Here is a 27,046-nt window from a genome sequence, read left to right on the forward strand (position 1 = left end):
GCGCGGGGACAGGGACAGGAGACGGCCGTCCGCCCCTGCTTTCCGCCTCCTCGCTGGAGGTGCGGGCTTCGGGGAGAATCGAACTCCGCGACTAAAGCGGGGGCTAGCCAAGCACACACAGGGTTCCAGCCTGGATCAGTCTCTGACCCTCCTGCGGCGACAGAAACTTGAGGAAATGCGTGGGGCGAGCGGAGGACTTGGAGTTCATCTTCCCAACGCGCCCTCTGCGCTTCGGGGTCTCGCCCAAGGCGTCTGGACCTCACTCTAGCCTCAGGTTTCCTCAGCTCCTACTTACACTTTTCAGGGGAGTCGAGCTGCGTCCGGGAAAGGCTTGGCAGAAGCCAAGGGAAAACAGGTTCAGAAGCCCCCCTTTCAGAGAACTCTGCATAGTCAGCGCTCCCCAGGGGCCCCAAACCTTCAACTACTGGACCTTCCCCGCCACCTAGTCGCCAGTTCCCGTTCTCATGACATTATTCTCGTTCCGAAACACATCTACAACACACTCACACACGCTCACGCCCCCAAGCCCTCCTCTGGTCCCTCTGCAGAAGAGAGAAGCCCGAGGCTGCGCCCGAGGCTGTCAGGCTGAGCCCACCCGGCCGCGGTTCTCGCCTCAGGGAGCCTGGCAGCGCTAGGGGGCGGCAGCTTCCCTGCCCCCACCAAGGTCCCAGGGGAGGGGGATCCCTCCGCAGGAGGCCTGTCTCTTTAAGGAGGCGGCCCTGACTGGGTGTGCCCCGTCTCCATGGTTACCCCGGTGCAGGCGGCGGTGCGGGAGGTAGGCTGCCGTTTCTCCCCGACAGACGGAGGGAGCTGCGGGGACCCGGCGCTGAGCCGAGCCCAAGCGGGAGCCACCCCGCCTGCAGAAACAGGAGCCGCGGGCGGACGAAAGGTGCAGAGTGCGCGGTGGCCGCGGGGCCTGCAGCCCGGAATCTGTGGGCGGCAAGGGGTCGCGCGCGCGCCATGCGCCCAGCCCCGACGGCGCGGACGCCCCCTTGTGCGCCGGCAGCTGCTGGGGCCTGCGAGCCTGGGCCGGGCATAGTCCCCCGACGGCTACTCTAGGGGGCGCGGGGCCCGGCGGGGGGCGGCCGAGCCCGGCGCCCTCCCCCGGCGCTGAGTCCCCGCGCCCCGGAGGGATGGGGCGGGCGGCCCCCGCCGCCTAAGATGCCGGCCATGCGGGGGCTCCTGGCGCCGCAGAACACCTTCCTGGACACCATCGCCACCCGCTTCGACGGGACGCGTGAGTCAGGCCCTAGCTCCCTAGCTTCCGGGCAGTAATCCACTGTCCGAACTGCCACCTGCTGCTTGGTGCCCACCAGCCATCCCCTTCCTCACCCCTCTTGAAGCTAGGGCCATCCTCTCTTTCCAGTAAGTGAAGGTTTCCCAGAGGTTTTCAGGGTCAACACTGTTAGATGTCCCTAGGTGCGGGGCCCGGGATGATCCATCCTGTCTATCCTCAGACCTGGCGCGGTTGCAAAGGCCGAGTCGGGTGAAGCGCGGAACCAGTCCTGGTGGACAGCGCAGAGGGCTCACAGAGCCCAGATTTAGAAATAAGATTTGCAAAGGAAGGTAGAGTAGGCGGTATTCAGCAGAGAACTGTGTCTGCAAGCGTATCGCACAGTCTAAACCTATCGCTTGGAATGCCCACCCAGCCCCAAAGAAGCTGAGCTCGGGGGACTCACATCCGGACTGGGGAAGTTTGGAAAAGGCAACTTGAGCTTCCAGATTCTGAGTTTCTCTGGCTCTGAACACTGGGAAGTCGTGAAAACAGGGTCCCTCCCCCTCTCGTTCCAGTGGGGCTTCCCAGTTCTGACAAGCGTTCTCCCTCCTGTTGTAGACAGCCTGTAGGAACTCATCACAGAACTTCCCTCCCCCCACCCCCCAGGCTTCTCCATCTGCTTTGGGCTTGAAGCCTGCTGATTCAGCACCCCTCACTCCCCAATACATTCTTGGCTCCAGGCTGTGTTGTTCAACCACTATCCACACACCGCCATTCTTGATGGCGTTCAATAGTCCCTGAGCCAGGGTGTGCAGAAAACAGGGCATAGGATGCACGGTGGCCTGCTTCCCAGACCAAGTGGGTCTCCGTGGGAGGAGTCACACAGGCAGCCTAGGTATCCAGTTAGGGGATGAACCTGGTAGAAGCCAGAGGTGGACCCAGAGCAGGTGGCCTTTGGAAATCTCCAGCCCCACCCCTTATTCAGACTGCTCAGGACCCTCTCCACAGCAGTGCCTACACACTGAGCTGTGCTGATCCTCAAATACACTCACCTGCATTCACCTGGGGACCCGCCCTGAGGACACTGACACCCAGGTGTGCATGCTAAGCCTCATTTATGAACGGGTCATGACCAGCATACACAGCTTCCCTTGGGGATGAAAACCCACGCTTTGGTGGGGTTTGCAAGTAGTTTGAGAAGTGGGGCTGGTAGGTGAAGGTGCCCTTCGCTTTCTCTTGCAGACAGTAACTTCGTGCTGGGCAATGCCCAGGTGGCGGGGCTCTTCCCTGTGGTCTACTGCTCTGATGGCTTCTGTGACCTCACGGGTTTCTCCAGAGCCGAGGTCATGCAGCGGGGCTGTGCCTGCTCCTTCCTCTATGGGCCAGACACCAGTGAGCTGGTCCGCCAACAGATCCGAAAGGCCCTAGACGAACACAAAGAATTCAAGGCTGAACTGATCCTGTACCGGAAGAGTGGTAAGGCACCATGGCACCAATTTACCTTCAGTGTCACTATGCTGGACAGGGCACCCACCCACTCACTATCTCTCTTCCTTTCCCTTCCTATCTTCCCATGTACCCATCCACCCTTCTACCCCTTTCTCAGCCCCTGCCTCCTGTCCTGGGCTCCCCCTCCTCTGCAGGTCTCAGCCTCCACTCACTTCCAATCTCCAGTTTCTCATATTCAGAAGGGGGAGGGGAGCCACCCCATGTCAATGTGTCTGACAGTCATATCTGCGCCCTTTGCTCCCCTAAGCCCTGTCCCAAGTGAACCCACACTGCTGCTCTCTCCCCAGGAAGCTCCGTTTCTGCTAGCTTCTTACCAGGGACTGTCCGTTGGGTTCTTACCTTAGGCAGGGCAAGGTAAGATTGGAAGACAGCTATGTCTGTCTCTTTGCCTAGGGCTTCCATTCTGGTGTCTCCTGGATGTGATACCTATAAAAAATGAGAAGGGGGAGGTGGCCCTCTTCCTGGTCTCTCACAAGGACATCAGCGAGACCAAGAACCGAGGAGGCCCTGACAACTGGAAGGAGAGAGGTGGGTGCTCTGTCTCCTTGATTTAGAAGCAGAGGTTTGGGCTCAGGCTCAGGGGGCTCTGTGACACTCAGTGTGGGTTATAGGCACCCACTTGTCCTTACTGAACTCCACTCTGTCTGCACTGCTCTGTGTTTAGTCCCAGGATGGGAATCTTGTCCTAATAGGCTAGTTGAAACAAAGTTGCAGTTGTCAAACTTCACCTGTGCCCAGAACCCCTTCTTCCCCACTAACTAATGTGGCAGAACATACTCACCTGACTTCTTTCAGCACAGCATGCCTGATGGGGGGGAGCCCCCTCCATGGGCTGGGGCAAGCTTTCTAAGTCACAGAACTGTCATTAGACACTGGTCCAAACTCTCCTCACAGTCCCCGCCACAGCTCTGCCCTCCCTCAGCCAGGGTTTGCCGGTGTCAGTCTTCAGTGTGGGTCCTCTGAGCTTCCTTCCACACCTCTGCTGACGGCATCCTACTGGCTCTGCATCTTGAGACTCTCTTAGAGATTTCCCAGGCCTTTCTCTACTGACTTCTTTTCTTGTGTGGCTGAACCTTAGGGCTGCACAGCTCTGACTGACATGCGACCCGATGACAAGAGGAATGCCTAACCCCTCACTCTGAAAAGACAAAAGGGTCAATGAGCCAGATCATTTCACAGGCTAGCAACTAGTACCCTATGCCCAGGATCCTACAGCTTACTGTCACAGGACCCTCTTTTCTTGTAGGCGGTGGCCGGCGCCGATATGGTCGGGCAGGATCCAAAGGCTTTAATGCCAATCGGAGGCGGAGCCGGGCGGTTCTCTACCACCTTTCTGGCCATCTGCAGAAGCAACCCAAGGGCAAGCACAAGCTCAATAAGGTGGATTGAGCACCTGGGTGTGTGTTTGGATTGGGGGCAGGGTACTGCAGCCTGAGGAGATCTGGGAGGGGAGCTAAACCCACCTCAGAGAGAATGTCCAGAAGCCACTCGGGTCTCACTGGACCGTTGTGGGTGGGGCCTGATGAGGGAATAGGTCATGTCTGGTCCATCAGAGTGCTAAAAGAAAGTCTTGACTTTGGAGTCGAGTGGGCCTGGGTTCAATTCTGGCTCTACTCCTGAGCCATTGTTTGGTTTCAGCTAAGTCATCCGCTCTAACCAATGCTCAGTCCATAAATAAGGCATGTGTCAGGACCACTTTGAGAGCACAGGGAGAGAAGGGAGGCGAATGCCCCTTCTAGACACAATCCTGATTTAGCCTCTGTCCATATCCTCTCTTCTCTACCTGGACCTGCCCCTCCTCACTCAGGGAGTGTTTGGAGAGAAGCCAAATTTGCCTGAATATAAAGTCGCTGCTATCCGGAAGTCACCCTTTATCCTGCTGCACTGTGGGGCTCTGAGAGCCACCTGGGATGGCTTCATCCTGCTTGCCACACTCTATGTGGCAGTCACTGTGCCATACAGTGTGTGTGTGAGCACAGCACGGGAACCCAGTGCTGCCCGTGGCCCACCTAGTGTCTGTGACCTGGCTGTGGAGATCCTCTTCATCTTAGGTATGTGAGGTCTGTGCCTGCTGTTCCCGCTCAGGACCAGTCCCTCTTTGGCTTTTGTAAGGATGATCCTTTGCATGGTTTCCACTGCCCCACAAGTGTCTCCCTTGTTCTTCCCGGGTTTGTCACCCAGGAGTTTTCAAATCAAGCCTAGATCCCAAAGGTGTCTCTGCCAATAAAGTGTTCTACAGCTCTGATCTGAGAATAGCCTCAGCAAGCCTCAGTTTCTCCCTCTGTAAAATGGGTGCATGCTAAAGTTACAGCTTGGCCACAGATGTGAAAGGGCTGGGGTAGGATCAAGTGTTGGACAGGTAGGTGTGGAGCTATCTCCTCCCCTATTGCTGACTGCCTATTTTCCACACAGATATTGTGCTGAATTTTCGTACTACATTTGTGTCCAAGTCAGGCCAGGTGGTATTTGCCCCAAAGTCCATTTGCCTCCACTACGTCACCACCTGGTTCCTGCTGGATGTCATAGCAGCACTGCCCTTTGACCTACTACATGCCTTCAAGGTCAACGTGGTCAGTATGGTTGAGAGGGGTGGTGAGCTTCAGGCTGATGCTGGCAGGGCTAGAGTTGGCCTGGGATAACCTCCCTTCCCTGGTCTTAGTATGTTGGGGCTCACCTACTGAAGACGGTGCGACTGCTGCGCCTGCTGCGCCTGCTGCCAAGACTGGACCGGTACTCGCAGTACAGCGCGGTCGTGCTCACCTTGCTCATGGCTGTCTTCGCCCTGCTCGCTCACTGGGTGGCCTGCGTTTGGTTCTACATCGGCCAGCAAGAGATTGAGAGCAGCGAGTCGGAGCTGCCGGAGATCGGTACTGCAGGCTGAGAGGAAGGTTGCATGCATGCCAGAGGAAATGTGGGAATGTCCGAGTGTGTGTGTGTGTGTGTGTGTGTGTGTGTGTGTGTGTGTGATGGCCACCACCATGTGGAGACAGCCTGGTGACCACCTTGGGGAGTCTCAGTCACCCTTAGTGTCCTTCTGGTGACCTTGGTCACATTTCTCAAACTCTGCAGCTGTAGATGGCCAGGTGGGACCTGCTGGTCTCATGGTTTCCTATAAAACCACTTTCCTTGATGCTTGTCCCTACAGGTTCTCCCTTTCCATACTTTGTCTTTCACTGTGGCGCCTGAATCCACATTCTCCCTGAGCCTTCTTATCCCAGTGTCTTCCCTCCTTCCTTTCTCCTCCTTTGTTCGGCTCCTCCTTCCTCCCACTCACTGGGTCTTAACACTCGCTGAGCATCTCCACCCTCACGTCTCCACATCACCCACGAGGCTGTGGTGATTCTCTGGGGCTGTAAGCCTATATAGCCCCTGACTCCGATAGCCACACTGGTGCCGAGCCCCTCTTTCCAGCCCTTCCAAGTCTCAGAGACTGCAGATGGGTTTTCTTTGTGTCCCTTCTCCCTCCTCGCAGCGGTCCCCATCACCAGCCTACTGACATCACCCTAAGGACATTGCGACTTTCACCCTTCCCATTCCTCCAACCCACCGAAGCCATTTCTAACTTCTGGTGCATCCCAAACTGAGCATGCCTTTCCTTCCACACCCTGAGCTCTCTGTCGACTTCTCAGCAACTGACGTTGGTTGAGTTCCTAGCTGCTTTGGGTGGCCTCTCCTGTCTAGTGACCTCAGTGGGGTCACCAGCCATTCTTAGAACCTGCTCTCATCAGCTCCCCAAGAGATGATGAGGCACCTGTGAACTCTCTCCTTGCCAGGTTCGTGGAGACAGGTGCGGGCTCAGAGGACACACCTGGCTGCTCCCCTGAGCCCTCTAGTTGCCGAGCATGTGGAAACGGGGACACTCCAGCCGTGCCAGCTCCTTGGCACCTGCCCTTCCCTGGGGGAGTCTATAATGAGGCAGCTCTAGGGTCAGCTGCCACCCTGTCCCTGTCCCTGTCCTTGTTTCTGGCTCACCTCCAAGTGGCTCTGAAGCACCAAATCCACAGGTGCACCCCATTCTTTGCAACAGATCCAGATACCCGTGGTCTGGAGTCCACACGAGATGGCTTAATGAGTTAAGGTGCTTACTGCCTGGCCTGGCAAACCCGAGTCTGCTTCCCAGGACCCACATGGTAGAAAGAGAGAACGGACTTCCACAAATTGTCCTCTGACCTTCACAAGCACACCAGGATGAGTGTGCACACGCAAAAGGAAAGAAAGGAAAAAGGAAGGAAGGTTTAAAAAAATACCCTCCCTACCATTTAAGGCTAAGCACACACATCTCTTCCAGGAAGCTGTCGAGCCCCTGCCTACTAATCCTTAGCTTTGACACCCTGCCTGGAGACCCTCTCGGTTTAGCTCTTATCCTACAATGTAACCTCTGCCCCCTTCCCCCTTCCCCCTTCCTCTCTACCCCCTGCCCCCCTGCCCCTCTGTCCCTCTGCCCCTCTATGGGAGCCTGACCACTGTGTGCATTAAGTTACTGTGGGAATGGATGTGGATTTCCATCAAGGACTCCATGCGGAAACATTGCAGGAGTGTGGTGCAGGGTCTGTGTGTTGGGGGAGTGTGGCTCAGGGTCTGTGTATTGGCCCTGGGAAATGGCACTTGCTTCCCTTTCTATTGTCCAGGAAAGACTGGGTAGGTTCGGCCACTGTCCAATAGTCTATCCTGGCCATGTGTGCTCAAGGAAGTCTGTTTGTGCCGGGCAGTGGTGGCACACACCTTTAATCCCAGCACTTGGGAGACAGAGGCAGGCGGATTTCTGAGTTGGAGGCCAGCCTGGTCTACAGAGTGAGTTCCAGGACAACCAGGGCTACACCGAGAAACCCTGTCTCGGGAAAACAAAAAACAAAACAAACAAACAAACGGAAGTCTGTTTGTTTAGGAGGGTGTACAGGTGTGAGTGTGCAAATATAGATTCATCTGTGTGCAAGCGTGTGCCCATCTCTGCCTGTGCGTCAGTGTCCAGGCGCCTGTGGTCATCAGCCTTTCAAGGATGCGCAGGCCTTTGCAGTGCCTGTGGCCATGGTTGTGACTGGATATCTGTTGAGCGTTTGCATGTGTGCCGTTGCCTTCTCCACTGTGTGGGGCATGTGTGGTATCTCGGTGGCATATGTGTACACATCCACATGGTGTGTTGGTGGCAGCATCTGTGAGACTGGGAGGTTTGTGCCGCTGATGGGCGGGGCCCGGTCAGGGGCGGGGCCCGGTCAGGGGCGGGGCTTTCAGTAGCAGATGAGCTTAGACAAGAAAACTAGTGTGAAGAACAGGACAGAGGATGGGGCCTCAGCCTTCCAAACTTGAAGACCAGGCTGAGATGCAACGAGATGCCACCCCTGCCCCAGCCTCTTTGCCTGGCCACCTACTTCTTCCTGTTGGAAGCATTCTGTGATATTGACAAGCATCCTTGGCGAGTGTGATTCTCCTTCCTCTATCAGGGGCACCAATAGGATCTGGCTGTGGAGCTTGACAAGTGCTGTCTTGCTGAGAGGTGAAGGGACAGATGAGGGTGCTCTAACAGAGAAGAAAAAGGTTGTACAGAAGTCACAGGGATGGGTCTGCATTTGCGTGCACCCCACTTTCAGGAGTGCCAGCTAGCACACCTGGATCCGCAGAGCGAGCGGCAGAACGCGTCCTGCTCTCTCAGTGCCTGTTCCCGTTCCCCAGGCTGGCTTCAGGAGCTGGCACGCAGGCTGGAGACCCCCTACTACCTGGTGAGCCGAAGTCCAGACGGAGGCAACAGTTCTGGTCAGAGTGAAAACTGCAGCAGCAGCAGTGTCAGCGGTGGCGGCAGCAGAGGCAGCGAAGCCAATGGGACCGGGCTGGAACTGCTGGGTGGCCCGTCCCTACGCAGCGCCTACATCACCTCCCTGTACTTCGCGCTCAGCAGTCTCACCAGTGTGGGCTTCGGCAACGTGTCCGCTAACACAGACACGGAGAAGATCTTCTCCATCTGCACCATGCTTATTGGAGGTGAGGCTGAGCGGCAACTTTCAGGGCCCCTCTACGCCCACCTCTCAGGGTTCCCACAACTGGAGATCTAGGGTCTACCTTTGGTGATCCACCAGACTAGGGCAGGGAGAGATGCCCATGCACCCTGCCTAGGAACATGGCGATAGGCAGGGCACGGAAGACAGATCTGCTAAGCACCACATCCAGCCAGATCTGGAGGGTGACCCTAACTTCTTTATTCTTTATTCTTGACCAGCTCTGATGCATGCAGTGGTGTTTGGGAATGTGACGGCCATCATCCAGCGCATGTATGCTCGCCGCTTTCTGTACCACAGCCGCACTCGTGACCTGCGAGACTACATCCGCATCCACCGCATCCCCAAACCCCTCAAGCAACGTATGCTCGAGTACTTCCAAGCCACCTGGGCTGTGAACAATGGCATCGATACCACTGAGGTGTGGTGGCCTCCTAGGCGGCTTCTAGACTTTTTACCTCCTCTAGGGGTTTGTGCTTGGTCTCAGCGATTGGGAGTGGAGGTGTGGGTGGGTAGGAAATGCAGAAATGTGATTTTCCCAGTTCTTTTACAGAGACAGCACCCATACATGAGACAGAGCAGAACCCCAGTTAGGTCTGTGGGCTCTGTGCACACTGATGTCAGAGTCTGAGGCCAGGAGGAGGAAAGGGGCTAGGAGGGGGCTGCAAAGAGCTTTCTTCCCTTGACTGTACCCTCCGCACCTTAATGTTGGGTGGGAGGCTTGCACCTGCTTCCGTTCCCCCTCTTGCTTCTGAGGTTGGAAATGGTGGCCAGGGGCTGGCTGGAAGGGACTTCCTCTTCTGCCACCTCAGCCCTCCCCTACTGCCTGCTTGCAGCTGCTGCAGAGCCTCCCGGATGAGCTTCGTGCAGACATCGCCATGCACCTGCACAAGGAGGTCCTGCAGCTGCCACTGTTCGAGGCCGCCAGCCGAGGCTGCCTGCGGGCGCTGTCCCTGGCCCTGAGGCCGGCCTTCTGCACGCCCGGCGAGTACCTCATTCACCAAGGGGATGCTCTCCAGGCCCTCTATTTTGTCTGCTCGGGTTCCATGGAGGTCCTCAAAGGTGGCACCGTGCTCGCCATTCTAGGTTCGTGTGACGGGAGACAGGGTGCTTGGGGGGCTCCTGTGGCTAGGGAATCCATGGCTGTTACAAGGAAAAATCAGAGAGTTGGGTGCATACACAGCCACCCAAGGAGAGGCAGACAGGATGGAGTCTGGAACCCAGAGCCCTAGACAAAGCTCAAAGATGAGCCCATGATAACAAAGTAGCAATACGAGGAGGTGGCAACTTTGAGGCTGTTCCTATGATGAGGATGAAGCCAGTGTGTGTGTGTGTGGGGGGGGGTCCAGCTTTTCATAGGAGCCAGTGCATGATGGGCTAGAGAAACCTTGTAGGAAAGTACAGAGGACAGTGCTCTAGCAAGGGAGGAATAGGGCAGGTCACACAGAGCAGGTCCAAAGCCCCGATGGGTGACAGTGGAGCTCAGCCTCCACGTGACAGGGTAGCATCTCTCAGAGAAAGACCCTACCCCTTCCTCTCTACCCTTCCTTTGGCAAAAGGAGAGGGGAAGTAACACATCAGCTTCCTAAGTGAGGTCAAGGGACCAGCACAGTAGGAGGGACAGTAGACTCACAGAGGACTGTCTGGCCAGCCCTTCCATTCAGAGACGCTGGAAACTCATAGGAAGCATTAGAGAATCCATTATCATTCACCCAGCTAAGCTAGGCTGATGGTGGCGATGTGTGGTATAGCCAGGTGCCTTGTGTGTGTGTGTGGGGGGGAGGGTGACCTCAGAGGGGAAGTGTTTGAGGAGGCCCAGGTGTGCACACAAGCACCAGGAGAGCCTTGCTCTGTGAAGCACAGGCCTGCACAGTAAAAGCCAGTGAAGGGGCTGTGCTATGCAGCCAGGGGAGGCTCTCCCTGGTCCTGGAGGGCAAGGAACCGACATAGCCTGGGGAATCCAGGTGGGTTCGTGTACCAGGGGGAAGAGAGGTAAGGACCAGGTCACAGCCAAGTCCTTGCTGTGGGGACAACTAGAGCCCCACAGCCACAATGAAGACTAGAACAGAGAGGGTGGTGGTACACTGCTGGGCACCCCAGCAGCTATTGGTTCTCATTCCCCTCTCCCTTGAGAAGGAGGGCCTTCCAACAGCATCAGATGAAAGAGATGTCGCCAGGGGACTCAGAGCCTGAGCAAGGTGGCAGACTGTTAAAGCACCTTTTTTTTTTTTTTTTTTTTCTTTAAATTCCATTCCATCTTTCATAAGTACAGCTTCTGAGCTTAGATACAACATATACCAGAACTGGGAAAACCGGAGTTATGGCTGTGTACTGTGGCATATGCTTGGAACCCAAAGCAGGTGGAACACCGAGGCAAGAGACTCGCTTGAGCGACGGAGGAGTTCTAAGCCAGCCTAGGGAACATAGCAAGGCCATCTGAAAGAGAAGGGAGAGAGGGAAGGACAGGAAGGGAGGAAGCGAGGAAGGCAGGCAGGCAGGCAGGCAGGCAGGCAGGCAGACGGGCAAGGGCTAGGCATGAAGCTTAGCTCGTGCAGGGCTTGCCTAGCAAGGACAAGACCCTGGATCAGAAGTTCAAGGTCGGCACACGCCTTTAACCCCAGCACTTGGGAGGCAGAGACAGGTGGATTTCTGAGCTCCAGGACAGCCTGGTCTACAAAGTGAGTTCCAGGACAGCCAGGGCTATACAGAGAAACCCTGTCTCGAACCCCTCCCCCCCAAAAAAAGAAGTTCAAAGTCATCCTGGACTACATATGAACTTGAGGCCAAACTGGGATAAATGAAACCCTGTTCCAAAAAGCAGAAGGAAACCCAAGATAGATAGAGAAGGAGGAAATATAGTGTTATATACAACACAAGTGTGGCTAGTGACCCCTTGAGGAACCGAGGAGAGCTGTTGTGGGAAGACTGGTCAGGGCACAACCGTCCAGCTGGTCACTCAGTAGCTCTGCAAGCCTGCATAAGTGACTGGCTCAGATCCTGCTCAAGAACTGAGTGTTCTGTGTTTGCTATGGAGTCCAGTCTGGTTCTGAACTTGCAGTCTCCTATTTTAGCCTCTGAGGGCTGGGAGTACATGTGCCCAGCTGTGACCTGGTTTCCTGCCTTGTTTTCACCGCAGCATCCCTGCTGCCTCCTCAGCTGGGCATTCAGGTGCATCTCACCTGCCTCCTCAGCTGGGCATTCAGGTATATCCCAGCTGGCTCCTGGCAAGCTGAGTCTGGGCCTGTAGTCAACAGTAATGATTCTGGCCCCAACCTGTTTGTAAACTGACTCAGCCAAGCGTTCCAAGAGCGAGAGGAGGCAACCCGATGAGCTGAGCCTGAAAGCCAGGCGCCTCCAGTGGCAGAGCCCAGGTCGCTGTTGACGCTGTCCATAGTCTTGTTTCTCCTTTGTGTCTCACTTCTAGGCTGAGGACAGACTTATACCCGTCTTATTCCAGATCACACAAAACACAGCTCACTCCCTAGAAAATCCCCCCTTGTAACTCAAATGGCTCTCGGAGGGTCCAGGAAACTTCAAAACAGGAGCGGAAAACTTACAGGAGGCTCACTCTGCCCTTCAGTCTGAGCAAACTCTGCAAACATTTAGCGGCCTCTGTGTTGACCTGTCTGGGCCTTAAAGGCCTTGACCACTCTTTCTAGTCTTTCTAATCATGCAGCTTGGCCTGATAGGAGCCAAACTGCCTTTGCCCACGCCCTGGTTGTTGATCCCTGCTGGGGTTCAACAAGAAGGAAAAGGGAAGATGAAAAGTGACAAAGGTCTCTGGTTGGCCCTGTCATCCCATTGACTCACAGACCCCGGGTGTGATACTAAGATACACCTCCCCTGTCCGACATCCTTGAGGCTCTGACATTCTTTTGTTTTGTTTTTTGTTTGTTTTGTGAGACAGGGTTTCCCTGTGTAGCCCTGGCTATCCTTGAAACTCGCTTTGTGAACGAGGCTGGTCTCGAACTCACAGAGATCTGCCCAAGTCATTTGATAATTGCTGTCAGCCAGGTGGTATTCTCAGCTAGTTTTGGAAACCCTTTACGGTGAGATCAAGGTTCCCCTCCACACACACACACACACACACACACACACACACACACACACACACACACACAAACCAAGGCAATGCCAGAATAGCCTTGGCATTGACATTTTCGCTGTGACACTCAGGGCACTAAACTGCCGATACCAAATTCTGGTCCCTGGATAAGCTGTACCCAAATCACCTGTGGGTTTTTAAGAGAATCAGATTGTAATGATTAGGGTTGAGCTGGGGCCTGGAAGTCTGATTGGTTTAATTTCCCCAGGGGAGTTTAATTAAGAGCCTGTCTGTCTGCGGACACCCCTCCTTGAATGGAGAGGTTGCAGCCAGTGTTTTGTCCTTGGAAGTGCTTGAGAGCCTGGGTCCCATTGTTCTCTACCCCAAGTGTGTGTAAGACCCAGTGAGAACTAGGGACCTCGCCACAGCTGGGGCCTCTCTCTGCTCAGCCTCTATCTGCCCATGTCCCCTCCCCAAGTGACTTGCTAACCTTGGTTTCCTCTCCCCAGGGAAGGGTGACCTGATTGGCTGCGAGCTGCCCCAGCGGGAACAAGTAGTGAAAGCCAATGCAGACGTGAAGGGGCTGACATACTGTGTCCTACAGTGTCTGCAGTTGGCTGGGCTGCATGAGAGCCTCGCACTGTACCCTGAGTTTGCCCCACGCTTTAGCCGTGGTCTCCGAGGGGAACTCAGCTACAACCTGGGAGCTGGGGGAGTCTCTGCGGAGGTGAGGGTGCTGGGGTTTCAGGGAACAGGTGAACTGAACACAGTTGGGGGAACAAAGAGGGACCTGTGGGCTTGTGCGGAAGTCCTCCTGCCTCAGGGCAGGAGTCCACACTTAACACTTTCTTTTCACTGTGTTTTTAGTTTTTTACATTTATTTGATGTATATGTGTGTGCTGTGTAAGTTTGTGTGCACCACATGAGTGCAGGAGCCCTCAAGAAGCCAGAAGAGGGTATTATATATCCTGGAACTCTGATTACAGGCATCGCTGTGAGTCACCACATGGTTACTGGGAGTTGAACATAGATTCTCAGCAAGAGCAATTATGTGGTCTAAACCAACTCTGTGATTTGGAAGTAGGTCCAAGCCAGGGCGTGGTAATATACGCCTTAAATCCCAGCACTCAGAAGGCAGAGGCAGGTGAATCTCTGTGACATCAAGGCTAGCCTGGTCTATGTAGGGAGTTCTAGGACAGCCAGAGCTACCTAATAAAGAGACACTGTCTTAAAAAAAAAAACAAAGTCCAGCTTTGGCTTGCCTGACATACTGGCCCTGATCAAAACAAAATCTACTGTGACAGGAGCCCAGTACACCTGCTAACAGGTGAACCCTGTAGAGTCTACAGTGTAGCCTACAGGTGGAGGGTTGGTCAGAGACAGGCGTCAGCCATGGGGGCTGCTTCTGAATAAGGACCCCCCCATAGAGCCCCTTCGTCCTAAAATAGCAGGTTCTGAGGGGACAGTAGTTACTTTCCTATTAATAAAACATGACCAGGGCAACTTGCAGGAGCAAGGGTTTATCTGGACCTACATCCAGAGGGATGAATCTGTCATGGTGAAGACACAAGGCAGCAGGTATGGAGGCAGGAGCAGGAAGCTGAGGGCTCATGTCCTTTACCACAGGCAGGAAGTGGACAGAGTGATGTGGAAGTGGCTGGTTTGTTTCTCTCTCGGCAAAACCTCACCTAAGCCTCACCAGAAGAGGGTTGCTATCGGTTAGTCTGCAGGGCCAAGTAGAGGGCTGTTGTATCTGTGGGCAGATACAGTGATTTCACTGTGGCAACAGTGTAGCAGGTTACTGCCCCCTCCTCCGAGGGAGGACAGTTTCCTCTACCTGGTGTGTCCTGTGCCTTGGTAAGGAAGAGGCGTGGAACACAACACTGGCTGTCCATGTTGAACCCTGTCCCCTCTGTCCCCAGGTGGATACCAGCTCCCTGAGTGGTGACAACACTCTCATGTCCACGCTGGAGGAGAAGGAGACAGATGGGGAGCAGGGACACACGGTCTCACCAGCCCCAGCAGATGAGCCCTCCAGTCCCCTGCTGTCACCTGGCTGTACCTCCTCCTCCTCAGCCGCCAAACTACTCTCCCCACGTCGAACTGCACCTCGGCCGAGGCTGGGTGGCAGAGGGCGGCCGAGTAGAGCAGGGGTTTTGAAGCCTGAGGCTGGTCCTTCTGCTCATCCACGGACACTTGATGGGCTGCAGCTTCCCCCCATGCCATGGAATGTACCCCCAGACCTGAGCCCCAGGTGAGCAGGCCCTGGACTTTATGGCAAGGTTGCAGTGGTTAGGACAGAGGCACCAGTGTGGCACACCCTCGCCCTAAGTGGTGCCCATTTGACTTTGTGTGTGTGTGTGTGTTTGTTTGTTGTTGTTGTTTTGGTTTGGTTTTTTTTCAGACTTTATAACCCAGGTTGATTTCTACTTCCTCCTGATTCTGTCTCCCGAGTGCGGGGATTACAGATGTGTGCCATGCATCATGTTTTCTCCTCTTCCTCCTCCTCCTCCTCCTCCTCCTCCTCCTCTTCTCTTCCTTCTCCTCCTCTTCTTCTTCCTCCTCTTCTTTCTCCTCCTCCTCCTCCTCTTTGATTTTATTTTTAATTGGTTGTAAGGCAGGGCACTGTGTGTGCACATGAGTTCAGGTACCCACAGAGGTCAGGAGAGGGCATTGGGTGTCCTGGATCGGAGTAATAGGAGGCTGTGAGCTGTTCTGTGCAAGTTCTCTGCAAGAACAAAACAGTCTTAACTGTTGCATGTAGCTTTATGCTCTACTCCTTTGCTCCGGGAAATATGGCTGCACTACCAGCCCCCTCCCAGCTTCCCTTAAGTCCTTCGATAAAAAACACAGGCACACAGATTTTCAATTACAACTTGCCTTCTTGGCACAACCACAGAGGTATTTCTCCAGGCCCTATCCTTCCAACCATCATAGTCCAAACCTGACTGCCTTCCCTGATTCCTGCGATTCCCATTAGCTGGTTAGACGTGGCTTACTTTCATCGTGTTGCACCAATGAAATCTTGTGTTACTCCAATGTACTCTTCAGCTAAACTGCAAGCTCCAGGGAAATGGACTGTGTACAAGCTTCTTAGGATGTCCAAGTATAGCTTTGAACTTCTGCAGTCGACATATGTGAACACTGGAATGTCCCATCCTGACACCATGGTGGCTGCCTATTGTCTGATTTGATGTCCTGTCTTGATTTCTTGGTTCACAGGGTCGTAGATGGCATTGAAGATGGCTGCGGCTCTGACCAGCACAAGTTCTCTTTCCGAGTGGGTCAGTCTGGCCCAGAATGTAGCAGCAGCCCCTCCCCGGGAACAGGTATTGGTGCAGGGACAGGGAATGTTGGTGGGCACCCCATTTGCCTCATAGACCTCAAGCGGTGTGGGATCTGAGTCTGGCGTTAGAGGAACTGTTGGGGCAGCCTGCCTGGAAGCTCTCCCAGGCTGCCGGTGATGATTGGCCTGGAGGTTTGGATAACTGCCCGGCCAACTTTCCAACATCATAAGCTCAGCCCCTTGGTTCTGATTCCTGTCTATAAAATGAGTTGTTGTGCATGTTAAATGAGAATGTACCTGACACTCTTGGCACATGTCTGTCTTCCTGGGAGAAGGAGGGCTGGAAAGACTGAGTTGAACCTGGTGCTGGATGAGACAGGCAGCCTGGAAGTGGGACACAATCTAGGACAGGATGAGGGACTGATGGAGAGAGCAACTTCCAGCTAGATGGTAGTGTTTGCCTGTAATCCCGGCAGGTGCTAGGGAGGCGGAGGTAGACAGAGCTCAGGGCTCAATAGCCTTGGTTACTCAACAGACTTGAGGGAACATCATAGGTTATAAGACTATCTCATCCTGCCCCATGAGGGGACAGCCTCCTGCAGGGAGGAGAGCAGTAGACGGTGTTACTCAGGGATGCCAGGAGGGGTTCTCATGCTGACAATTTAGGCAAAATTTGGCAACTTGACCAAGGCCAGAAAAAAGCAGGGTGAGCCAGACCAGTGCTAAGAGGCCAGACCTGGATCCTGTCTGTCTTTTAGCAGCTCTGGTTGAAAAGCCTTTCCTTTCCACAGAGAGCGGCCTGCTCACCGTCCCCTTGGGGCCCAGTGAAGCAAGAAACACAGACACGCTGGACAAACTACGGCAGGCGGTGGGTGGATGAGGTGGGAGCAGGGAGGGAAGAGCAGGCCCGGCTGAGGTGGCTGGCCCACTGACCTGGTGACCTCTTACCCCCACACCCAAGGTGATGGAGCTGTCTGAACAGGTGCTGCAGATGCGGGAGGGACTGCAGTCACTTCGCCAGGCTGTGCAGCTCATCCTGGTGCCCCAAGGGGAAGGCCAGTGTCCCCGGGGATCAGGAGAGGAGCCGTGCCCAGCCACCACCTCTGGGCTCCTACAACCCCTGCGTGTGGACACTGGGGCATCATCCTACTGCCTGCAGCCCCCAGCAGGTTCAGTTTTGAGTGGGACCTGGCCTCACCCCCGTCCAGGGCACCCCCCTCCACTCATGGCGCCATGGCCCTGGGGCCCCCCAGCATCTCAGAGCTCCCCTTGGCCTCGAGCCACAGCATTATGGACTTCCACCTCAGACTCGGAGCCCCCTGGCTCTGGAGATCTCTGCTCTGAGCCCAGCACACCAGCCTCACCCCCTCCTCCTGAGGAAGGGGCTAGGATTGGGACCCCAGCACCTGTGAGCCAGGCTGAGGCTACAAGTACTGGAGAGCCCCCTCCGGGGTCAGGGGGCCGAGCCTTGCCCTGGGATCCCCACAGCCTAGAGATGGTGCTCATTGGCTGCCACGGTCCTGGCACAGTCCAGTGGACCCAGGAAGAAGGCACAGGGGTCTGACTGCGGCCGGGATGAGTACTACAAATGCCTGCCACCTGCTGCTCCACCTAGCCTCGCAGGGCTGCTCAGGGCAGGGAGCCTGAGGGAGGAGGAGGGTGAGCTGGAGCCTCAGGCAGGCCCCAGGCTAGGGATCCACGGGTTTTGCTCCACTGACCTGCTTGTCCGCCATTTGCCTGCCAGATGGGGGCAGAGGTCTGAGGACAGGGAGGGGTTCTGCCATTCCTTGCATGTGCCCATCTCCACTGTCCTCATGTTTTTTATATTAAAAAACATAAAAAAATAATAATAAAAAAGAAGCTACTTTGGAACTCAGTACTTTTTATTTACAAAAACAAAAACAAAAAGGAGTCTAAAGCTGACTCACTGGAGACACAGGAGTGACAATGGTGGCAATGGTGGGGCTCTGGCTCAGGGGAGGCACAGGGGTCCCAGCCTCTCCTGGCTTCCCCATGGTGACCCCACCTTGCCTCAAAGGCTCAATCAATGGGCCAGCAGTTGGGCCTCCACTCCCCACTCTGGGTACAAGAGTTTTCCAGGAGCCTGAGTTCCCAGCTCAAGGGAGCTGGAATGACAGGGAAACTGAGGCCGGAGAATGCCCTGGTTTCTGCTACTGCCTCACTGTGGTGTGATCTTGGCAGCCTCAGCCCGGATGAGGGCAATGAGGTCCTGGTTGATGAGGAAGACGAATCGCAGGCTGGCGATCTGGGCAGGAGAGAAAGATGGCTGAGTCTAGAGGAGGGACAGAGCCACATCCATGGCCCAGTCTGTCAGGCAGCAGGTGAGACATCCTCCTCCACCCTGGACTCACCTCCACCACAGAGTTGTTGCTAAGGCGCCACTTGGAGCCACACAGCACAGGCCGCCCATCAATATAGATGGGCCGCCGGCCCTCATTGGCAATGAAGAAGTCACCATTGTTTTTCAGTTTGATGACACCTGTAGAGGCAGAAAGGAAAAGAAATGACAAGACAGAGACAAACAGGAGACAGCCAAGTGTCCCTCTGCTTCCTGGGTATTAAGATGTGCAGGCACTTGTGGCCCCAAGGTAGAGATCTCAAAGGACCAACTCCTTTGGCCTTCCTCACTAAGTCATAAGGATAGTCTAGGCCCCATGGCTTAGGGCTACAAAAGCCAGGGAGAGGCTCAGAGGAGACCCTTCCTGCTCCCGTGGAGGGGCAGAGTGGGCATACCTTGCTTTCGGGAGATCTTCCAAGCCGGACCCTCTAGAGACAAGTCCACATCAATCTGGTTGTCCTTGGTTGCTCTGCCCAGGGTTATCTGGGAAAATGGTGGAGGTGAGGGCTAGGTCAAGGAATGAGGAAAAGAAGCCCCACGAGGCCAGGGAAAGACAAGAAATCAAGGATGGGGCAGAGAAAGGGACAATAGAGAGGGTGCCTAGGCAGGTGAGGACAGTGACAGCTTGTCTCACCTCACGAGAGCGCATTAGGTACCGCACCATGCGGCCCCGCAACACAGCCAGGGTCTGGTTGTCGAAGTCTGGAGAGCTCATGCCTGAGAGAAGAGCAGGGTCAGTAAGGTAGCAAAGGCCTACCACGTCAGGGCCGGGGCAGGGCCACAGGGAATGGCCCTAGGCAACAGCATGCCCAGACAGGCAAGGGACGGGCTCCATGGGACAACAGTGCCGCCTCACCTGTGATGCTGTCCACTAGCACCTGCCACTTATGCAGTTCCTGTTCCAGCTGCCGGATCTCTCGTTTCTGGCGCCGGTCAGCCACTGTCAGCTCTGAGGTGAAGTGAAATAAGAAGAGACTCTGGTGCCACCAGCACCTTGAACTGGTCCTCTCTGTTCCAGTAAGAGCTTCCGTTCCCACCCTGTCCCCAGCAGGGCAGACTTACCATGTTCCAGGACTTCATCTCGCATGTCCCTGAGTATCAAAAAGGATTTGTCATTAGCAGGCCCCTGCTACCTGGCCCACCACAGCACCCCAGGCTTCTCAGCCAAGGGGCTCAGAAAGTTGTTCAAGCCTTAGCCTAGCCCTGGGACTAGGGTGGGGGGAACGGGAAGGCAGTGAGCTGAAGCGGCCCCCACAGGAGAGGGTGCAGCAGGGTGGCTAAGCCCAGTAGCTGCAACTGAAGCGGCTGCTGGGCAGCCTGGTGTGCCCGACAACGTGGAGTGAACCCTCTCCAGGAACTCACTTGAGCTTACTGTCGTCAATCAGGTCCTCTGCATCTGAGAAGTTGAGCACTTGGTCCCCCTTAGGCAGTGGCTGCACTGAATAGACAACAAAGGCGTATAAATGTGGGGGGTTCCTCCTCCAGCCCCAGCTGCCCCACAGCCAGGGGAGTGGAGCAGCCAGGGGGACGGACACAGCCCTGCTGCAGCCAAAGCCACAGAGGGATCACAGTCCCAAGCAGCTGACACTCTAACTTGATACCACTTAACTTGGGACAGAGGCGGGTCAAGACAACTATAGCTGACCTACACGGGCTTCTGCTCACTTGTCAAGTCTTAAGCTAAGTGGGAGGGCTGCTCAGCTCCTGTGTACATGTGAGGGGAGTAACAGAGGCAGACTAAACTCTGACCCCAGTCAGGGCACAGCCAGGACCAAACTGCTCCCCAGCCTTCTGACCAACCAAGAGACATGGACCACTGGAAGGCGCTGCCTGAGAGCTGCTGCTACCTCAGTCTATAGGGAATGACCTCCTTATGGGCCATGCAGTTAGCGTTATTGTTTTCAAAGGATAAAATGGAGCAGGATAATTAATATTAGAACCTATCAAGTATGTTGTTTCATCAAAGTTTTCAACTATCTCTGGCTAGAATGGAAGAGGCCAGGGTGCCCAGAATATAAGAGCTTGCAGAGCTTGGCCAGAGGTGCCCCCCACTGTGGAGCTCCCCACCACCTGCCGAGCTCCCCTGCCCCCCAGAGCTCCCCCCACCCCCGGAGCTGCTCTGCAGGGCAGCCAGCAGCTACAGCTGAGGGTAAGGTGAGGTATGCACAGGCAGGCAGCAGAGCTCTACCCTGTCAGACTGTGGGGACAGAAGAGTAGGTTGTCCACTCCCACCAAGCCGCCTTCTACCAGGTCTGCTTGAAATCCAGGACTCTAAATGTGTGACTAACCTGCTAGCTAAGCCAAGAAAACTGCCTGATCCTGGGGACACCCAGCTCTAAGCAACAAATGAGAAACTGAAACTCTTGGGGGAGATTATTTTACACACACACACACACACACACACACACACACACACACACACACACACACACGGCTTTCAGGGAACAACAATTGCCAGAATCATGACAAAAGAAGCAGGGATAAACCATGCTGCAAACCTATAGTTCCAGTTCTTGGGAGACAGAGGCAGGAGGTCAGCCTTGGCTGGAGAAAACCAAGACTCAAAAAACCCAAACCAAACCAAACCAAAAAAAACCCCAAACAGCAACAACAAAAAGAGGGAACAAGCTGGCTTTAAAACAGTAAAAATTAATGCTGTCTAGCAAATGTCCTGTGAGGATTACACGAGAGGTAAGGCAGCAAGACCCCGGAGCACTAACACCCGGGGACACATGTCCTACCATCCTGCTGAGGCCATCTTTTTGAACCTGAGCTGCAGGAGCATGCTAGGGCAAGGAAGGGCTTTCCTCCCAGAACAGCAGGAAGAGCTATGGTGGTGCAGTGCAGCAGGGAGTGGATTCTGCCACAGAGTGGGCCTGAACCCTACGAACCAGAAGCTGGGTCACAGTCCCCTGCAGGCCTCCTACAGTCCAACCAGGTGGCTTTCCTAGCTTGGTGGTGAGACGGGTGGCAGAAGAGGAGGCCCCTTAGGGAAGAGGACGGATGGGGCCTAAATATGAAGTCCTGCTGGGGATTTTAGGGGTAAACCACCTGACTGGTCGCACAGACTCCCTGGTCCAGGAGCACGGCAATGGAAGGAGGATGCAGGATGGAAAGAAAGCCAGGGTGAGAAGCGGGTGGGGTGGGGTGGGGAGTGACTAGAGATGACATGCCCAGTTTGCTCCAGTTTTCATGCTCCCCATAAATAACACACTAACGTACTGTTCATGTGATGGCCAAATATGTCAAGAAACAAAACAAAACAAACCTAAACAAGAAGTAGTAATACTAACTACTATTTGGACTTTTTGGCTCAGGATAGCAGGCAAACTGGTTCCCCATCCGTGATGCCAAAGGCCTGCCAGCACTACAAGGCAGCAGGTTCTGTTGCTGCTGTTTTGGCAAATGGAGGTGAGGGGGACACGGGGCTGCTGAGAACTCTTACAGGACGCTGGCAGGCAGCTGCACCTGCAGCACTTGGCACACGTTCCCACACCTGAACACCCGACTGCTCTGCCGCAGCTCCTGGGGTGTTCATTACCTGTCTGATCCTCGAGTAGGTAATACTGCTTCATGAGCTGCCAGTGGGCCTGCAGAGCCTTGGCAGTACGAGCCAGGTAGAAGGCATCGGGGTGTCTATGCAGCAAGTCCTGGAAGGTCTCCAAGGTGGGCTGGCTGGTCTGGAGATTAGAGATACTCTCTTCATGCCTGGGTTTTCTCATTCCTACCCCATCCCTGTCCCCATTCCTGTCCCCAGGGCCTCCCCAGGAACTGGAAAAAGCAACAGTCACCAGGGGGCCAGGCATGGTTTCTCTCAAGACCGGTCACAAAGACCCCTGCAGATGTGTGCAGACCCCAGCCGGGGCAGACAGGACTCCCTACACTGGCAGTTTCCCATCGGCCCAGCACATGCCCTGCCCACTTACTGATCCGACTTTGCTCAGCAGCTGCTCCTCAGCCTTGCTGAACAGGGCCTTGCTCTGAATGGCTGCAATGGCTTCTGGGTGTAACTGCCTCATGGCCTGGCAAGCCAGCCTGTACATGGGAAGGAAGAAAGGAAGGGGAAAACTGAAAAGGAGGCGTCAAGTCATCCAGGGTTCCTACTCCCCGATAACCTACAAGCCTTTGGATGCAGAGATTCTGAGCCTAGAGGTCTGTGGTAGATATGACCAGGGCATGGTCCAATGAGGGAGCCCGGGAACCGGGAACCACACTCTCCAACTCCAGCCTACAGCTGCTCAAGGTTCAAGGCCAGTCTGGTCTACAGAGTAAGCTCTCCATTAGCCACACAGAGAGACCCCAGCCCAAAGCAAGCACACAAGAGGCCGGCTTCTGAGACACCCTGGGATCAGCTGTAGCTCTCTTCCCAGCCCTTCCTCATTACCCACTGCCCACGGCCTCCTTTTTCCAAGCTGAGGCCAAGCCATTTTCTGGTCTCTCGGGACTATGGCTACAGCTTGAGTAGGTGGCAGGGCTGTGGAGGAGTAGAAGATGGGTGTTCAGATTCAAACCAAGCTCTGAGGACACTGAATTAAGTAACTGAGAAGGAGTATGGTAGATATGTGCAAGAGCTTATTTGAAACTTAGCTAAAACTAGAAGGGTCTTGAGGCTTTTATGTCAGTGTCTGTTTCAGTGTCTGTCTCTGTCTGTCTCTGTTTCTGTCTCTCTCATTTGTTTTAGAGACAGAGTTTTTCTCTGTAGTCGTGGCTGTCCTAGAAATCACTCTGTAGAGCAGGCTAGCCTCCAATTCAGCCAACTGCCTTTGCCTCCTGAGTACAGGAAAGTCAGATCCCTCTTCATATCAGGACCCGTGGGAGGCCAGAGTGGACAGTTCAGAAGTGACCCAAGGCACATACTGGTGGAACTGAGGCTCTTGGCATTTGTAAGCATTTATGTCCTATGCCAGGACGCTGACCTCCATCTGGGACTAGCAGAGGTTAAGGAAAGGAGATGCTCCAGAATGCCCAGCAGGTCCCAGGTTTCCCCAGAGGCTACAAGGCTCCATGGCCCTGCCTCCCATGACCCTCCTTTGGGCCCTGGTTGAATCTAGCCCTTCTATACCTAGTTCCAAATTTGGGGGCCCCCAGCCCTCCCCTCTCCTAAGCCCACTCACTTGGAGATGACAGGGTCGTAGAGCAGGGCGTACCAGCGCTCCTGAACTTCCCGAAGGGTGAAGCGGCAGCTGAACTTCACACCCAGGTGGACAGATGTCAGGTCATTAGTCTGCAAGACCCCAGAATGGTTTGCTCCAGTCCCAGCACTGGGAAGAATCCTTCCCTTGGAAGTCACAGGGTTCTGCTAAGCTAGTATGGGGACTGGAAATTGGAGGATAGGAGGGAGGGAGCCCCAGTCCCATGGTGGGTACCTGCAGCACAGCATTGATGAGGAGGAGGTCATCTGCAGGCTTCCATCGGCCCAGATCCTTGGTCACCTGAAGTGGCTGTTTGCTTTTCTTCACACGCTTGGTCAGCCCAGGGGTTGGGGCAGGGCTGGGAGGTACAGGAGTACTGGGAGCCTTGGATACCTGGGTACAGGACGGGCTCACAGTGAACTCAGAGCTGGTATCAGAAGAGCTGGGGCTTCGGACCTACTGCGTCACATACTGTGACCGCCGCAGGCTCCGACAACACCAGGGAGTCAAGCTGAGAGCGGAGTTTTCTAATGCCCACCCCCGCCCAAGTCCTAGTTCTTGACCGGGTGGGGTCCTCTCTCTGCTTGTGGCGCCCTCAGCCCCAGAACGGGGGGGGGGGGGGGGGGGGAGAGGGGGGAGGGAAGGATGCCAGGAAACTACTCTTGCTCTGCACTGTCTGGGGCCAGAGCAATGCCACCTGGGGGTTATTTTTACACCCTGCAATGCTGGGAACAAGCTGTCTGCTCCCAGAATAGATACGAGCTCCCTGCCTCCCACACGGAATGCGATCCAGGATGCACTGGCAAGCGAGGGATGCAGCAAGGGAGGGAGTAGGAGAGACAGGAGGGAGGGGTCTAGGATGGGGGCAGAGCAGTGCAGTCCCCAGCAGGCCTCACCCATCTGCCCAGCCCCTTACCTTCTTCTTCTCACTAGAGGAGGGCTCGCTCCCTGAGCAGCGGCCTGACTCCACACCGCCGGCCCCCTTCACCCGGGTGGAGGATTTGGCCAGGCTGCTCTCTACCAGCTCATCATCGAATTTCTTCCTTTTGATGAACCTGTGGAAGGTCCTGTATGGTTATCTACTGGCACCACACACGCGGGGCTTCCCCAGAGCAGGCTCCCCTTGGGAACTATCTGCCTTCTCTTTCCTGTAGTGCCTGGCTCAGTGGACCTGGAAAAGCCAAGTTCTAGTCCTCTGAGGTGACAGGCGACGTTCCAACAGAGACAGAACCTCTCGCTCCCCTGTCCTCGGTGCCATCCGGACGTAGCAGTAGAGGAGGTAGAGGAAAAGCTCAAGGAACCCAGGGACCCCAGGCAGGCTCAGAAGGCCGTTTCAAACCAAGGCTAGGATGGGCATGCCTAATCCCACACGCCTCCCCTTCCCAGGCGCTCTGAGCCCAGCTACCTGGAGGAGCTTCTGCGTTTGGGGATAGTGCCTAAGGCCTGGGAGGAGGCTCGCTTCTGCCCTGCCAGTGACTCCTCATCCTCGGAGCGGCTGGCCGTGCCCGACGCCATCAGGGACGAGTCTAGCAGCCCCTGAGAATCTAGAAAAGAGAAAGGGTGACCTCCATGCACAGACACTTGTGTCAGCCCCTCAGCCCTTGCCCGGCTTCCCTGAGGCTTGAGGTCTTTGAGACGGGCAAAGGGCCTCCTTGGCCATCCAGATCCCATCTGGGCTCAAACCTGCCCCAGACCTTCCACGCTGGGCAGTTCTCCTGGAGCCTCGGGTCATGGGGTGCAGCACAAGGTCATACTGATGAGGCCGACACACCAGGCTCTGAGCATAACTGTCCCTTGGCCATCAAAGTGCCGTGTGCCAAAGAGAAGCAGCTGCACAGCAACTGAGGTAATCGTGGCTCTGCCAGGAGGCACATGGGTGGTGCTGGCCCGGGGAGGGGAGGGGGTGGTAGGTGGCATTGCCCCGTCAGGACCGAGAGACGCTCGTGCAAGGCACGGGGTAGAGCCAGAGAGCTTGGGGAGATGGCCGAGCCTCATACTACCTTTGTCCATCCTCTCACAGCCCCAAAGCCTCTGGCTCCAAACCACAGGGCTAGGAGGAAGGGTCCCACAGGCTCATCCAAGGGTTCTGACCAAGCGAGCTTGGATGCTGAGAAGAGAGTCTGTGAAGGAGAAGTAAGTCTCCCTCAGGCTCAGGTTTCCAACAGGCCAAACGTACTGACCAATCCCTTACACTCATTCACTCCTGCACCCTGTCTGAGGTAGGGAGGACATACAGAATGGGAAGAGGCAAAAGCTCTACTCTCAATTGCACCTAACAATCAGTAGCTATTGCCTGGTCTGATGGCTCCGATCGGTAATCTCAGTATGTGGAGGCGGAGGCAGAGGCAGGTGGATCTCCGTTTACTTTAAGGCCAGCCTCGTCTACAGAGCAAGCCAGGGCTATCTATATAATAGTGAGCCCCTGCTCCAAACAATAAAAACAAAAAATATAAGTAGCTATGTGGGAGTGTCACTGAGGCCTTTGTGCAAATGATAAAAGATGTGGAAAAAGACATAGAAGGCTCAGAGATCTCTTGTAATTTTATCAGTGAGTCCTAAATTAAGCATTTGGAACGTTAACTAGAAAGGGTCAAGGGATTCCTGACTCATTTGTTTTCCTTCGGCTGTCTACTCAAATCAGCAGCGCCAACCTGCCCGCAGGCCACAGCCGGGGAAGGGAGAAAGAATCCCTTATCTCGCTACCTTTTTGTTTCCCCTTCCATCTGCAGCTTTCACTAAAGTGGGTGATTCCTTCTGACGATTAAAAAGTGGTTTGGGAACTGTGTGAATACCCAGCGCTTTGGCAGCCCCGCCCCTCCTGACACCCGCGTCTCGCAGAGCAAACTTCTGGCTCTGCCCGAAAGGACGCTCCACGCCCAGCTCCGTGGGTTACGGCTGGCAAGCGTGGGTACCACAGAAGGGGGTGCAGGTGCCCAGTCCCACGATCAACTAAGGCAAAGTGTTGGCCCTCCTCCCCGCCCCTCCTCCCGCCAGGGCACCCCCAAGGTGAGAGATCAGTGCAGGTCTGTTTCAGGGACTCTGGGGACGAGTGGCAATTTAGCCAGCTCTTCAGCCCATACTACTGCACCGAGCTCGCCATCTGGCTCTGAGGCCCACAGCCCGGTAGTAGCGAACCAGGACCAACTCCCAGACAATTCCCATCCCACCTCAAGCCTACCACCTTTGCGCATGCGTAACGCCGCAGGCCAGAGCCTAGCCCGATCGGATTTACGCATGCGCAGATTTTTCGAGGCGATACCGGGGCGGGGCCCCGAATCTTGTTGTGGGGTTGTGCTCCGAGGCACGTTGGGAAACTCCACTTCACCCTCCAGGTCTACTCAGAACGCTAGGAGACGAATCGCGGGGTCTCACCATTCCTAGGCTGCCAGCTCCAACAATTTCTCCGCGGCGACGACAGGAGCCGCAGGGCCAAAGCCGGCTTCCGTGAGACACATCTACTTCCGGGTTGCGAACGAAGGGTTGGAGGATCTTTTCCGGTTCGTCCTGGACGC

At 55.3% G+C, this 27,046-nt stretch overlaps 3 protein-coding genes across 5 annotated transcripts in view; 2 read left to right on the forward strand and 1 right to left on the reverse strand.

Moving 5' to 3' along the window:
* Positions 1-579: 579 nt before the first annotated feature.
* On the forward strand, positions 580-17,905 carry Kcnh3 (potassium voltage-gated channel subfamily H member 3). 2 transcript variants are annotated; one of them, XM_029547963.1, is made up of 15 exons: positions 580-1,237; positions 2,459-2,692; positions 3,119-3,253; positions 3,954-4,105; positions 4,533-4,776; positions 5,138-5,295; positions 5,385-5,592; positions 8,393-8,698; positions 8,934-9,133; positions 9,549-9,798; positions 13,267-13,484; positions 14,680-15,011; positions 15,980-16,086; positions 16,835-16,911; positions 17,005-17,905. In XM_029547963.1, the coding sequence occupies exons 1-15, from the start codon at positions 1,162-1,164 to the stop codon at positions 17,605-17,607; spliced, it is 3,300 nt and encodes a 1,099-aa protein (XP_029403823.1). In that variant the 5' UTR covers positions 580-1,161; the 3' UTR covers positions 17,608-17,905. The 2 variants fall into 2 exon arrangements, with proteins under 2 accessions (XP_029403823.1, XP_021072975.1); XM_021217316.2 differs by having other exon boundaries at positions 581-1,237; positions 3,972-4,105.
* On the reverse strand, positions 17,906-27,013 carry Mcrs1 (microspherule protein 1). Of its 2 annotated transcripts, XM_021217318.2 has the most exons (15): positions 26,907-27,013; positions 25,535-25,654; positions 24,940-25,078; positions 24,451-24,589; positions 23,769-23,927; positions 23,517-23,626; positions 22,329-22,437; positions 21,944-22,082; positions 19,765-19,840; positions 19,465-19,493; positions 19,259-19,351; positions 19,037-19,119; positions 18,798-18,885; positions 18,416-18,543; positions 17,906-18,309 (listed from the first exon to the last, which is right to left on the reverse strand). In XM_021217318.2, the coding sequence occupies exons 2-15, from the start codon at positions 25,542-25,544 to the stop codon at positions 18,223-18,225; spliced, it is 1,389 nt and encodes a 462-aa protein (XP_021072977.1). In that variant the 5' UTR covers positions 25,545-25,654; positions 26,907-27,013; the 3' UTR covers positions 17,906-18,222. The 2 variants fall into 2 exon arrangements, with proteins under 2 accessions (XP_021072977.1, XP_021072979.1); XM_021217320.2 differs by lacking the exon at positions 25,535-25,654.
* Positions 26,982-27,046, forward strand: part of Prpf40b (pre-mRNA processing factor 40 homolog B) — a 65,612-nt gene continuing 65,547 nt past the window's right edge. The window contains exon 1 of the mRNA XM_029547972.1: positions 26,982-27,046. The gene's annotated coding sequence lies outside the window, so the exon portion shown is untranslated.

The sequence above is a fragment of the Mus pahari genome, chromosome 17, assembly GCF_900095145.1.
Source record: "Mus pahari chromosome 17, PAHARI_EIJ_v1.1, whole genome shotgun sequence".
Lineage (NCBI taxonomy): Eukaryota > Metazoa > Chordata > Mammalia > Rodentia > Muridae > Mus > Mus pahari.